Below are 15,766 nucleotides of genomic sequence, written 5' to 3' on the forward strand. Positions count from 1 at the left end.
CGACCCTGGGTGTCAGTATTTTGGCATTTTAGAATATGGTAACCCTACCACTACTCAGACTGGTTTGACCTTTAATTGCATCATGAATGACAATATGTACCTTATAAATCATTCAATTTGTACCCTTCGTATTTTTAATGCCACAAAATTCTTAATTTATTCATCCAAGTCCAAACTATCCATAAAATCGTTTTCCATAGATATTACACACAAATCCTATGGAGTTTTTTCGACATGTGGCCAGTAGATGAGAGAATGATTATGGTAGGATGGGATTGATTGGTGAAAATGGAGTGATCATAATCGCTGCTGAGGATATAATTGAGATATTTGACGAGCAATTTATAAAGGTATTTCATTCTTATGAATGTGACATCATGCAGAACTTGAGAGCAGTGGGAAAGAATGAGGAGGAGGAACTGTTAGTAAGTGAACAGTAGGTATAGGAGGAAGTGAATAGACGATGTAAATAAGGCTGTGGGACTTGGTTCTATTTCAACACGTGTTCTGAGGGAATGTTCCAGAGAGTTAACAACAGCTTTTACATATCTTTTCAACATGAGTCTTGCTGGGTCAAGTTTTTTAAAGGGTGGAAACAGGGTAAAATTGTACCAATTCATAAGGGAGGTGATATTTTAGGGTTTTGAATTATAGACCAGTCTGTGTATCTGGAGTTGTGGTTAACGTATTAAAGAAGTTACTTAGGACCTAGATTCAGAATTGGGCTGACAACAGAAAAGTACTCTTTGGCGGCCAGCATGGATTACTAAAGGAATATTGTGTGCTTTAGCAATCTGCTAACTTTTTATAATAAAGTGACAAATGCGTTGGATAAGGGTATTGCATATACAGTGGTATATTTAGATTTTGCAAAGGCGTATGATAAATTGCCACATGACAAGCTCGTAATTAAATTGGAACAGACAGGGCTGAACAGTAGATTAGTTCGCTGGATTGGAGAGTGGCTGTCTGATAGGTATCAGCAAGTTGTCTATGGAGGAGCAATATCCCAGAAGAGGAAAGTTAATAGTGGTGTACTGCAATGATCTGTTTTGGGTCCATTGCTGTATAATTTGTAAGTAAATAATATTTCGAGACTTCTGAATGGTGATATGCAGTTGTTTACAGATGATGCAAAGTTGGAGAGCTATCAGGAGTAGAGCAGATGCTGTAGCTTTGCAAGAGGATTTGAATACACTGGCTGAATGGGGAAATGAGTGGGGATGTCAATTCAATGTCGCAAAGTGTAAGGTTTTGAAATTAGGGAAGCAGAGATGGGATGTAGAGTACACAATCGGTGGAAATACCTTGGAGGTGGTAGAGGAGATGAGAGATCTGAGAGTTATTGTAGACAAGATCCTAAAATTTTGAGGACAATGCAGCAGATAATTGGAATGATGCAGAGGGCACTGACTTGTAGAAATGAGGATGTTATGTTCCCTTGCATAACACATTAAATGAATCGTAAATATATATGGAGAAAATGTAAAACACATTGTTAGTATTATTATTTATACACATTTAAATAAGATATTCACTTAACATTATGTACTGAATATTTGTAGTGAACAAAAATGTAATAGTAATACTTCAATTGTATATTTGTAAATTTCTGTATATGTGATGATGATAATAATAAAGTTTCTCAAATTATCATTAGTTATTCATTATGCAAAAAGGGGTTATGCATTAGTTATTCGTTATACAATATAAAGATCAAAATTTTTTTTTCTTTATATTGTATAATATTAAAAATTTTAACTGAAAAAAATTATGATTATGACGTGACACCTCCAAGAAGTTCAAATGCATATAAATATATATACAACAGTTTACGCAGATTTAAACCATTAAATATTTTAATCCAGAACTAGGATTACTGGGAATAGGTGAGACCCTACTCTTGGAGGGTAATGGATGGCAATGCTGTAGCCAATGAAGTTCTAACTGAGGCTCGACTATTGCTGTTACCCTCCTGCCATGATCAGAGCTTTAATAGCTCAACGATACCTTATCCCTACACTGTCCTCTACAGATAACGGGGAAGATGAAAAGCATTCTTCTTTGTCCCTTTAAGCTAGTCCTTATAAGGACTATAAGGATAAGATTTAAACCAGATTTAAAAAGATGGCGGCTCGCATAGTAGTCTCGCATGAAGGTTGTTGCGAAGAATGTTTTTTGATTTCAGTGGTGATTAGTGAGTTTTAGATATTGTGAATCTGCTTTGTTTGCGGAATAAGGTAAGAATTTAACTTTGGATACAATTTTCTGGCCCTAGCCCGTTCTATTCGCCATCATACCTATCCGAAATATATCTTAACATTTCGTACACAAGAATGGAGAATGTAAACGATATCAAGGACGCCATTCAACAACTAAACAAAGATATGTCACTTGACATTCTCAAATTCATCCTTAAGAAATTTGATACAGACTATCCTGGTTGCTTGAATCTCTTCACTCAAGTAAATGACGCTGAAGATGATGATTTGGACATAGAAGAGGACATTACACCTGTTCTACCTACAAAGATTCCCCGACAGTTTGATTGCTCTCATGAGGAACAATCTAATAAAAGACAAAGAACATCGGGAGGTGAATTGGAAGATAATGTAACAACTCAACAAAATCAGATCTCCCAAGACAGAAAAGAAAAGGTCCCTCCAGTTATCCTTCGAGATAAAGACAAATGGACCTCAGTCTCAAGATCCCTAGGAGAACAAAATATAAATTTTTCCTGGGCAAGAAATACTGAAGAGGGTGTAAAGATCCACCCTACCACTGTCACTGATTATCGATTGATGACGAAAATGTTTGACAACTCAAAACTGCCCTTCCACACCTTTACGCTAGCAAGCGAGAAGAACTTAAAGGTAGTTCTAAGAGGAGTGGCTGAAGGCATCACAACTGATGAGATCACAGCTGACCTCATCAATCAAGGACTGACTCCAACCAAAGTCAGTAGAATGTTGAGGTCAGATAAAACACCAATGCCACTGGTGTTGGTCGAAATCTCCAACACACAAAAAAGCATCTATGAAGTAACAGACATCTGTAAGCTTAAAATCACAACCGAACCTCTAAGGAAGAAGGCATCGGCAGGGCAGTGCCACAGATGCCAGAGGTTCGGGCATGCCCAAAAACTGTGCAGAGCTGCATAGAGATGCCTAAAATGCGGTGAGGGTCATCAAACCAACTCCTGCACCAAACCCAGGTCGACACCTGCCTGTTGTGCCAACTGTAGAGGACCATACCCCTCTAATTACAGGGTTGCCTTTTCCATCCAAAAAACCGTGGATCATTAAGAAGTAACCACGCTCCTCCAAGAAATGACACAATGCACATGCAAGCAGTTCGCCCTCCAGATCATATTACCTCACATTCGACAACACAGGAAGGCACTCGACCCTCAACCATGTCCAAGTCATATGCGGAAGCGGTAAGAACCCAGACTTCTTCATCGCAAGAGCGAACAAGCTCTAATCTCACATCAGCTTTAACCTCGTCACTTGCAACAATGCTGCATGAATTCAGCAAAGCAAGCACCTCACCATCCTCCAGAAAAAGATCCTACCTAGAAACCCAATCCATATTAACAGCTCTCTATAATGTTTAAAAAATTTAAACCAAATTCTCTCATGATAACAGCATGGAATGCCAATGGCTTAACAAACAATATTCTCGAGCTGCAAGAATTTGCAAAAAGATACAATCCAGACATAATCTTGATTAGTGAATCCCACCTCAGACCATCAAACAACCCAAAACTAAGAGGTTATATTTTATACAGGACAGACAGACTTAACTCTAGTGGAGGCGGAACAGCTATTTTTATCAAAAATTATTTAAGCCACAACTCACTGACCAACCCCCAAACTCTAAACCTTGAGGTGACGGGTGTGGAAGTGCACACTAGTAACGCTGGCAAACTCAAAATCTATGCAGCGTACAATCCTCCCAGTATTCCACTATTGACAGCAGACTTAGACTCCATCCTCGGCTCCACGGATTCCATAATTATAGCTGGAGACCTTAACTCCAAACATACGGCCTGGTTCAGTTCGTCAATCAACACCAAAGGCCGTACCTTATACAACTACACATTACTCAAATCATCAATAGTAGCTGGAACCACTGAGCCCACCCACTACAGCCCATCAGGAAGTTCTGATGTATTAGACATAGTTATCCTCAGAAACATCAAATATCAATACCAGCTGGAGACAGTAGAAGAGCTTAACTCAGATCATAATCCCATCCTACTCAGGTTAGGACTTCAAGACCAGCTCTCTCCCCATCATTCTTTCATACCATGGGACAAGCTCTCTAAGGTTCTTCCAATCCACATCGGTCCTCCCCCTGTCATTCATATAAAAGAAGAAATAGATCAAGCTGTAAACAATTTAACTAGGCAAATCAACACAGCAATAGCATCAGTCACTCAAACCACTGTCTTTCACGCTCCTAACTGGATCCCAGAAGAGATAATGGACCTGATTAGAGCCAAAAACAAGGCCAGAAAGCGATATCACAACACCAGAACCCCGCAGGACAAAGCAACCTTAAACACTTTGAACAGACAGGTTCGAGAAGCCCTCCAGGTCCACAGGAACTCCAAATGGGAAACCAAACTGAAGGAAATCAACCCAGAAGATAACTCCATGTGGAAGTTTGTAAAATCTCTTCGTACCAAAAGACAACCACTTCCCCCTTTAAAGACCAATCTTGGAGTTGCACACACAGATGAAGAAAAAGTAGAAGCCCTAATTGACAATCTGGAAAATCAATGCAGCCCATCTTATGCAAACTTAAATATCAATCTTATTTACAAAGTTCATCGTAAAGTTAGATATGCACTAAGTCAGCCTAAGGATGATTCAGAAACCATCACCCCCACATCTCCAACAGAAATAATAAATATCATTTCCCATCTGAAGAATAACAAGGCCCCCGGCCCGGACGGCATTACCAATAGAATAATAAAGCTACTCCCACGGAAATCCATAATTCATCTAGTTAATATTACCAATTCCATTTTAAGATTCCAATACTTTCCCTCTGATTGGAAAATCGCGGACATTATACCTCTGAAAAAACCTGGTAATAACCCACAACTTCCCCAAAGCTACAGGCCCATCAGTCTTCTTTTCTGTCTTGGCAAAGTAATAGAAAAGGTCATCCTATCAAGACTACAATCAACAGTGGACCAACAGAAAATAATCCCAAATGAGCAATTTGGGTTTCGCAAAGCTCACAACACGGTGCAACAAATACACTGACTAACAGAACATATCACTCATGGCTTTAACTGGCACCTTCATACTGCTGCTGTATTTTTGGATGTTGCCAAGGCCTTTGATAAGGTCTGGCATCAAGGCCTTATCTTCAAACTAATTGAAAACAATATCCTAATTAAACTAGTGAAATTCATATATTCATATATCAATGAAAGATACATGCAAGTAAAACTCAACGGAATTGTTTCTTCAAAGCGCAAAATCCTGGCGGGAGTACCTCAAGGTTCTCTTCTGGCCCCAATACTTTTCGCAACTTACATGGCAGATATTCCTCTCAACCCAAAAACAACTACTACGGCTCTTTATGCCGACGACACCGCTATTCTAGCTAGATCGCACAGCCCTCACCTAGCAATCACTAGACTCCAAGGAAGTATCAGTGAGCTAGCAAACTGGTTAACCAACTGGAGAATTCAAGTAAACCCCCTCAAAAGCTCAGCCATGATGTTTTCAAGAAGAAAGATCTTCAACAAAGAAGACATCCTGCTCTCTCTGGTCAAAAGATCCCATGGCATTCAGAGACCAAATGTCTTGGGTATTGATGGATAAGAAACTCCTTTTCAACAAACACATCAATCTCATTGGCTCCAAATCTTCCAAAGTCATAGCTCAGCTCTACCCATTGATCAACCGCAAGAGCAAATTGAACCTACATAATCAATTGCTTCTTTACCGGATGGTAATACGTCCAGTCATTACCTATGCCTCACCAGCATGGAGTCACACTTCAAGATCAAACATTTCAAAATTATAGAGAATCCAAAACAAATGCCTTAGGATGATCCTGGATTCACCGTGGTTCATCAGAAAATCAGAAATTCACCGAGAAACCGGCACTCCATACATCTCCTCCCTTCTTCTTGATCTGGCAGAAAAATTCTTCGTGAAGTCAAGTTCACATTCAAACCCACTAATCGTGCAAGCTGTCAATTACAATGAGGCTGATTACTACAAACACAAAAGACCGAAGACTATTCTTCTCTCAACCGATCATAGCTAACACTACTGCCCTCAGAGGGCGAGCTTAATTGCTCACAAATCTCCCATTCCCAAATAACTCTCATTACAGATAAAGGGGAATATGAAAAGCACTTGTGCTTCACCCATCCTGTCAGTAACGTCAATGGTCAATGGATTTAAACCAGGATTCCAAATTATATTTGAATCGGATTTTAAAGTAGTTTTAGTTTTGACCGAATTGTGTCATTTGAATGGTGATTGAAAGATGTCTGGCCGTAGTAAAAGAAAAAATCAAAATATTTAAAGGTAAGATTTCTTCTTTTTGTGACTACGGGATCTCTATTTGCTGTAGATCATCGATTTGATCTACAGGATTTCATATTTAGATTCTAGGACCAGCTTTTCAAACTTTAAGTTTTGATAAATGATAGACATAGACATGGAAAAACTGATAGACGATACAAAATTTGAGGCCGTTTATCTGGAATTTATCCGCTTGGGTGAGGTGCTTAGTAGTAGATGGCCGGGAAAAGTAAAACTTTATGACATGTTTCCCCCACAATTTTTTTTCATAAGAAAAATCCACACACAAGTCCGTGAAATTACTCAAAACGCCTCGTTCCAATCCAACAACAAACCCGTGTCACCAACAGAAATATATGAGATAGTAAGAAAACTAAGCAACAAAAATGCTCCGGGTCCGGATGGAATAACGAACAAGGCACTCAAATTACTCCCCCGTGAAGGGGTTATGCATCTGGTAGCAATCAATAATACCATCCTTTGGCTAAATTATTTTCCAGAGCGGTGGAAGCTTGCGGATGTCTTCCTAATTCCCAAAGCTGGGAAAAATACACAATTTCCTCAGAATTATAGACGGATCAGCCTTCTATCATGTGTAGGAAAGCTAGCCGAACGCACTATACTCACACGGATTCAAGAGGCAACAGATAACAACCACGTCATATAAGACGCACAATTCGGCTTTAGGAAATATCACTCCACAACGCTTCAAATTTACAGAGTCGTTGAATACATCACAAAAGGATTCGAATGGCACCAACATTCTGGCGCAATCTTCCTGGACATAACACAAGCATTTGATAGAATATGGCATCATGGTCAAATTTTTAAACTACACCAAGTTGGAACATTATTACCACTAGTTCTACTTATCAAATCATATATGAATAACAGAAAATTTAAAATAAAACTCAATGGAATCAGATCCACAGAGAGGAGAATCACGGCTGGAGTCCCTCAAGGCTCTTTGCTGTCCCCCTTACTCTTTTCTATATACATAGCAGATCTTCCCAAGTTGTCCACATCCATCACCGCTCTCTCTATGCCGATGACACAATTATCATAGCCAGATCCCTCCGTCCACATCTAGCCTCAAACAAGCTACAGAGAGCAGTCCATGAATTAGAGAATTGGTACAAAAAATGGCGATTCGCAATCAACCCAGGAAAAAGCTCTGCAGTACTTTTCACCAGACGTAAAGCAGAACCGAACAAAAGCATAGAAATGTTTGGAAAAGTCATCCCTTGGGACAACTCTACCAAGTATCTAGGAGTTAATCTGGATAAGTGCCTAAATTTCAAGACACACATAAATAGTGTGTGACCGCCAAAGCACAGCTATATCCACTTTTGAATAGGAACAGCTTCCTAAATATAAACAACAAAATTATCCTCTACAAATCAATGATAAGACCTCAGATAACTTACCCCTTCAACGACTTTGGGACACACTTCTAAACAGAACATCCACAGATTGCAAACGATCCAAAACAAATGCCTAAGAATGACATTTATTGCCTCCCCCCCCCCTTCCAGATATCAAGACCTACATGACAGGCATTGCAGAAAAATTCTTCACAATCACAGATAATCACAGATCTACAAACCCTCAGATCGTTTCAAATATAAAAAACAGAAATCTGCCATCGCAAGAGAAAGCTAATCAGCTTACAATGCTCACAATGAGCTGGTAAATTACCCACAATAATCCACAAATTAAAATCAGATGAAGGATGAAGAGTCGAGGACTCGGACCATCTCCCAAAGAAGTTCCAAGTTTAAACCAGGATTCCAATTTAAATCAGGAAATTACCAATACCAATATAAAATAGATTTTCTTAAACCATGCTTACCCAAACAATTAATTAAAAAAAAAAAAAAACTAACCAAACCCAAAAAACTCCAACCACAGAAACAGCAGCACATGCAATCGAATACAATTACGTCCCACGAACAGAAAAAGTAAACGTTCTGAACTTTAAAAAAAAAAAAAAAAAAAAATCAAAGTTATGAATAACCGAGGCCATTGACAGTGTGCTTTTAACAAGTTAAAAGCACACTGTCAACGTCCACCGCCTCTACATGATATCTGAGGTCTGGCAGCTCCCAACAACAACAACAACAACAAAAAAAAAAAAAAAAAAAAACGTCATCCAATCAAAGTGCTCTTACAGCATTGACATAGCCTACATACAGCAATATGCACTATGAAATTCTGTTCCTCTGTTCTGATGATGGCTTCACCAAACGATCTCGTAAATGGAATTCATCTTTCATCATGTGTTATTGTATTTTAACTTTCGATGCCTTTAAATCAATCGTTTTTCATCCTTCATATATTTTATATCCTTTAATATATTTCGACTTTTAAGTTTTATAGTGTATTGATTATTATGAAACACCTCCAGGGAGTCCAAAGACTCATCACGGAAGGGCATCTTCCTAAAACTTTCTGTCTCCACTACTCCACCAACCGCAACTACCTTCATCATCTACACCAACGTCATCTACCGCCGATCACCACCATTAGTCTTTTAGACAGACAATCAAAGCATCCATGCCCATGACGGGATTCGAACCCGCAGCCTTTTGGATGAAGAGCGGATTCGCTAACTACTCGGCCAACCAGGCTGCCCGAGTGGTTAGCTTATTTATTATTAATATCACATTAATATCATGCATCCCCGAATTTAGTCTTTGTCCACGTTCCATCTTTAAATAAATATCCTATCATTTTTATGCTTTAGACTCTTATTTATATCGAATTTTAGAATTTAAGATTCAAATGGAGCTCCATCTTACTATTCTATTTATTAAAATCATTCATCATTACCATCTCCAATCTCCTCTGCAGGTTTCAAAGATCATAATTGCCCAAAATACAGCAAAGGTAATCAAAAAATGCTTATATATTATTATTTTTTTTTTAATTTAAAAGAGCGCCCGTCAAGACACGTTCTGATCCAAGGATGCTCCATAAAAATAAAAGTTTTGCTTTTTTCTCTTTACAATTTTTTTTTATTACACTTTTAAGAAGTAATAAAATTATGTTGGAAGTTTATTTTGCACTTGGTTAGACCATAATAAATTTAGTTTAATCCGTTATCCAAGTGTAAGCAAACAAAGTTTGCACCTGAAAATATCTTCAGGACTGAGGTAAGGTGGTACAAGGAGTGATGAGAGCTTGGTCCACCTTAGCTACGAGTTGCCAAGTCGTAGCTAAGGTGGTATATCCCTCCTTACCTCAGTCCTGAAGATATTTTCAGGTGCAAACTTTGTTTGCTTACACTTGGATAACGGATTAAACTAAATTTATTATAGTCTAACCAAGTGCAAAATAAACTTCCAACGTCTTTCTCTAAATCCAGAATAATTTAATAATAAGGTGGTACACCGGTTGGTAACTCGTATAGGTAAATATGACCTCTCCATAGCTTCTGCCTTAGTATCACCACTCTGCGTCTGCCTCCCACTGACGAGACCATCTAAACCGGTCTGGGTAGTGGCCCTTCCCTTAATATATAACAGAGTACATATCTGCAAGGAGATGTGCTTTGCATTATGGGAGATACTGAGACAAGAAGTGATGAGACCTTGGTCCACCTTTGCTACGAGTTGTCAAGGAATATACCACCTTACCTCAGTCCTGAAGATATTTTAAGGCACAAACTTTGTTTGCTTACACTTGGATAAAGGATTAAACTAATTTTATTATAATAAAATTATGACAATAAGAACAGGTAGACAGAAAAATTATCATTTGAGTATATCATTAATGAATTTGCAAGTGTCAAATCTAGAAAAATGTTTCAATGAAGACTATTTTGATTCAATGGAGTCAAACTACTCGTTGCATGAGATCCATACTCTCATGAAAAAAATATCAAATTGTGCCTTAAACCAATTGACAAGTTTTGTACTCACCACACTTGCAGGCAATTTATTCTGCTCACTGACTGCTCTCCATTTCAAAGAAACTGCTCCCAACACTTCGCTCTCACTCTCCTTATACAGCTTCCAGGAATGATACGTTCTACCCATGCCTCCCTCTCCTTTATGGAAAATCTCCTCCACATTGATGGGTATTATTATTGTTATTATTATTATTATTATTATTGTTCTAGGCAACTCCAAGGAGTCGACAGACTCATCGAGGGGGAGCCCAAACATCATGTCAAGAACAACTATTTGACATTCACACAGTATCTATCATACCTTGCCTTGAACTCATTCATGGGCGTAGCACCCACAACAGACTCTGGAAGCTTATTCCACTCATTTACTACTCTCCAAGTAAAAAGCCTAGCTCTAACACCCTTGTCAACCACGCTCTTGCCCAGCTTCCATTCATGGCCCCTAGTCCTCCCACCACCAGTCATATTTTCAAAAATATCTTCTGGATCAATCTTATAGAAACCCTTCAGTAATTTGAATGTCTCAATCATATCACCCCTCCTTCGCCTATTGACCAATTTCTGCAACCCACAAATCTTCAACCTATTCTCATAAGGTTCATTCCACAGACCTAATATCATCTTGGTCACTCGTCTCTGGATCCTCTCCACTTCCTCCCCATCACGAAGAAACCCTGGTGCCCATAACTGGGCACAGTAGTCCAGATGGGGGTCTTATCAAGGCTCGATACAGAGGAACAACAACTTGTTTGTCTCTGCATGCTAAAGTATTTTTCAGAAGCCTAGTGATTTGGTGAGCTGTTTTAGTCATGTTTGCAATGTGCACCCTAAACTTCAGTTCCCTATCCACCAACACTCCCAAATCCCTGGCCTCATCAATCTCCTGGAGTACGGTTCCACCAATGTGATATACTGCTGCTATTCTTTTCACCCTAAAGTGCATAACCTTACACTTTGGCACATTAAATTGACATCCATTTTTCCTAGCCCAGTCCTCCAAACTATCCAAATCATACTGTAAAATATTGGCATCCTGTGCACTCATAATTGCTCTACCCAACTTTGCATTATCAGCAAATAAGTGAACACTTCCTCTCAAATCCTTTCCTATATCAATGATGAACAAATTGAAAAGCAGTGGTCCAAGAACAGAGCCCTGTGGCACTCCACTAGTCACAAGACGTCTTTTAGACTCCACTCCTGAATAAACCACTCTCTCTGGTATCTCTCTTTCAATCATCCTCCTATCCATCTCACCAACCTTATATCCATCCCCATCTGCTCCAGATTACTGATTAGAGTTCCATGTGGTATCCTGTCAAAGGCCTTGACAAGGTCCAGTAGAATCACTGTAAACCCATTACCCCTATCCAGTTCAGCCGTAACTGTGTTATAAAACGTGAGCAACTTACTGAGGCATGATTTACCCTTCACAAAACCATGTTGTCCCCCATACAATATCCCATTTTCATGTAACCAATCCTGTATTCTTTTCTTGACTAATTTCTCTAAGACCTTAACAATGATTCCTGATATGCTAATCGGTCGGTAATTTACAGCAGCAGTCTTGGAACCACCTTTATGCATTGGAACTATTTTCCCCTCTTTCTACCCCCTCGGGACTAACCCAGACCCGAGACTCAAATTAAACAAAATGGTCAAGGGTACTGACAATTCTTGAGCTGCTTCTCGTACAACACGAGCTGGTATACCATCCAATCCCACAGATGTATCGACATTGAGGTTATGCAATAGACTACTCACCTGCACTTCATTCACCACAATTCCCGTATAATCTACTGGTACATTCGTTTCTGCAATGTCACCACCTGGATGATATATTCTTGCAAAGTGCTCACTCAGTAACCCAACTATATCAACTGATTCAGTTACCTCCCTACCATCGGCATTCTTTAAAATCATTCTGCATGTACATTTTTCCTTTTACTTGCGACATATCGAAAAAACTGTTTAGGATTCTCTTTATCCTGCGTGGCCAATGTTCTTTCGTAATCCTTTTTTTTGCTTTTCTTACCACACACTCGTTACCCTTCTGGCCTGCACTTTATACCATTCGTGTGCCTGTCGGTCACCTTTCTCCTTAAATTCCCTCCAAAGTTGTTTCTTTATTTGCAGCTCAAGCTTAATGGTGTTATTCATCCATTTAACCCCTACTTGATTTATTATTCGGACTCTAGGTATACAATCAGCCATTGCTTCATGCAAACACTTCTTAACTACCTCCCATGCACTATCGACGTCTAGTCCTTGCAGTTGTAAATTTCATGGCACTGAACCAATCAAACGCCTAAGCTTGTCATACTTTCCAGCCCGATAATTCCACATGTACCCTGTCTTAATTGAAAATTCTACACCTTTAGCCACCTGTCAAGTCAAGACCCTATGATCACTCTCACTGATTGGTGGCAATGTGGTCATATTTGTTACAGCCAAATCCTCAGATGTAATTACTATGTCAACTCTGAACCCTAGTATTTTCCATTACATGCTGTCGCAGATAGTTATCCCTTAATAACCGCATAAAATCCAATTCCTTCCTCCCGTGTGTCCTCTCCTCACTCCAATCAATTCGACCATAGTTGAAATCTCCCATAATAATTATCCTCCTTCCACTCATTTCTTCTATTTGCTTGTGCATACTGTCACCACCACCTTTTCCATCACCTGATCTATAGTAGCACCCAATTGTATATTTAGTTCTGCTAGCCACAATCTCACACCAAATGGCCTCAAATGTGCTCTTTTCTCTATCCTGCAATTCAACTTCTATTCTCCTTGGCTGCAGCTGATCAGCTATCATCAACAATACTCCTCCCCCATTTTATTCTCCCTGTCATTCCTGAACACACTATACCCATCACATTCAATCCCACTAGCTATATCATCTACAGTGAACCATGTTTTACTAATGCCAATAACCTGTGGCCTGGAAGTGCCAACCAAGGCCAAAAATTCTTCCTTCTTGTTCCTAATACTTCTGGCATTAGTGTACATGAATTTAAGATCCCCATTAGCCTCAACCCTACCTTGATGCCTTATATTAACTGTCCCACTCTGATTTGTTGTCCTTATGTGCTCGGGCATATTATATTCATTCTTACATTCAACTGCCTCCCTAAGGACTGTATATCTACCCCCCCCCTTAATAAATCTAGTTTCCCTGAATTTGCACATCCACCACATTCAGCAACACTTTCTCAAGTCTTCTTACACCGTAACCATTCAAATGAAAGCCATCCATCTTATATAGATCGTTTCGCATTCGAACTCACTCCACACGTCCACAAATTCCACACCACTCGTCATACATAACCCACGCATAAAGTCATTCGCAATTATTGCCCTCCTTTTAAACATATATAATCATCATGTCACCACTTATTTTCAATCATAATCCTGTTGTTCTACTAATCACACGATTCTGCAAGTTGCCTTCCTTCATTCTCTCCTCATATCCCCCTTTCATAAACCTGATACCAACTTAATGAACCTACACTGGACCATTTCTAAGACATCCACCCGTAGCCAGGCTACCAAATCTGTGCACTGTAGTCCAAATCCGTCCTCATGAAAGGAAACTATATATAAGGATCTGTCTGCCATCACTCCCAGAGTTCTCATCTCTTCTGCCTCAGAAATGGGATGTAGAATATAATTAATAGGAAATTCCTTCAGAATTTTCTATTAAAATATATAATCTCGTTGATTATATATTTTACATCCCAACCTTGTCTACCAAGTTTCAAAACCTTACATTTTGCAACATTAAACCGAGAGTGTCACTTACTTGTCCACTTACATAGTCTATTAAATCTCCCTGTGAGGCAACAACATATGTTGTGCTCCTCGAAGGTCTTCCCAACTTTGCATCATCGGCGAGCAGCCGCTCATCTCAAATTAATCATACGAGTTAAAAATTAATTACCCTCCCTCAAATACCTCTAGGACAACCGCTAGTAACCTTCCTCTTTTGAGATATCATCCCCCTTACACAACCATTACTACCTGTCTGACTGCAAATCACTTATTCAGATCACTAGTCTCTTATCCAAATCCATTAGTTGTGAATTGTATTTCTCTAATTTTTACTTATTGTATTATTTTTTAATTATTATATATTAACTCCAAATAAATAAAAACTTTTAAATAGCAATCACTAGAAGACCTGTCCCGACTGATCTGTATATGATTGTTCTGATATCTGGTTATAGATCTACATTGCTTTAATAACCAACAGATTCTGCTTTGCATTAATTGTGGTTTGGGTCAATCAAACACTTTAAATTCCAATATTCTGAAGTATCTAGAGAGAGAGAGAGAGACTTTAAAGAAACGGTAAACATAATCAGCAGTCAGTAATTGCGCTTCCCTACCTAGTTTTTACTCATGCGAACTATTTGAGCAATGATTTAATGACCTCTTGGATGACCCGTCTTCCTATTGGTGATTACAGTGGCGTGGACACGATACGTGATGTTAGCTTGGAGGTCAAAATGACGACAGAGATAAGAAATTATCTGCCCTTATATAAATTATGTTTTTAGGTCATCGTGGCAAATTTGTTAATAGCATATAATATCGTACTGCCAGACTTGACAACAACTCTACTGCATCTGATTTTTTAAATACTCCTACCTCAGTTCTTGAGACTTGATTTGATGAAATGGAATGGACTAATCTTAAGGTAAGACTTGCCTCCCCCCCCCTCCTTAACTTTTTTCCTCCAATGACCTCTTCTTTTGGATTTTATCTGTAAGAATAATTAAGAATAATGACATTAAACTTCGAGATTTTTGATCTCGAAGTTTAACGTCAAATAATGAATGTTAATTTAATTCATGAAATTCTTTGATAATTATCAATACAGTATATCACATTATGTTACAAATAATCCCATTAGTGATATTGATTAAAAGAGCAGTCATTATTGAAAGATTATCTTTTTTAATACTTATAGTTTCGAATTGACTGTAGTTTAAAATATTTTTAATTAATTTTAAAATGATTTATGTGTCTGTTTGCCAACTGTTAATTTAACTTCTTATTTCTTTCCATGATAGCATGATAATTTATTTATTGATATTATTTATATTTTCATTTATCCCGTTATTATTATTATTATTATTATTATTATTATTATTATTATTATTATTATTATTATTATTATTATTATTTTAATTTTCTGTAGAAGGATTTAAGGATTATTTCAGAATTATGAATCTGAGGTACAGATAATTTCCAAGTGACAGAATTTTAACTAAATATGAAAAGC

The 15,766-nt window shown here is 38.4% G+C and overlaps 1 protein-coding gene across 1 annotated transcript in view; it reads left to right on the plus strand.

Annotated features, from left to right (window-relative positions):
• The first annotated feature begins 15,036 nt into the window (after nucleotides 1–15,036).
• The window catches only part of hgo (homogentisate 1,2-dioxygenase), a 455,401-nt gene continuing 454,671 nt past the window's right edge, over nucleotides 15,037–15,766 (plus strand). The window contains exon 1 of the mRNA XM_090395872.1: nucleotides 15,037–15,178. Coding sequence (XP_090251998.1) covers nucleotides 15,158–15,178 — 21 coding nt within the window. The 5' untranslated portion in view covers nucleotides 15,037–15,157. The remainder of the gene's footprint in view (nucleotides 15,179–15,766) is intronic.

Source organism: Typopeltis vanoorti, chromosome 7 (genome assembly GCF_054136105.1).
Source record: "Typopeltis vanoorti isolate ZY-2024b chromosome 7, IOZ_Tvanoo_1.0, whole genome shotgun sequence".
NCBI lineage: Eukaryota > Metazoa > Arthropoda > Arachnida > Uropygi > Thelyphonidae > Typopeltis > Typopeltis vanoorti.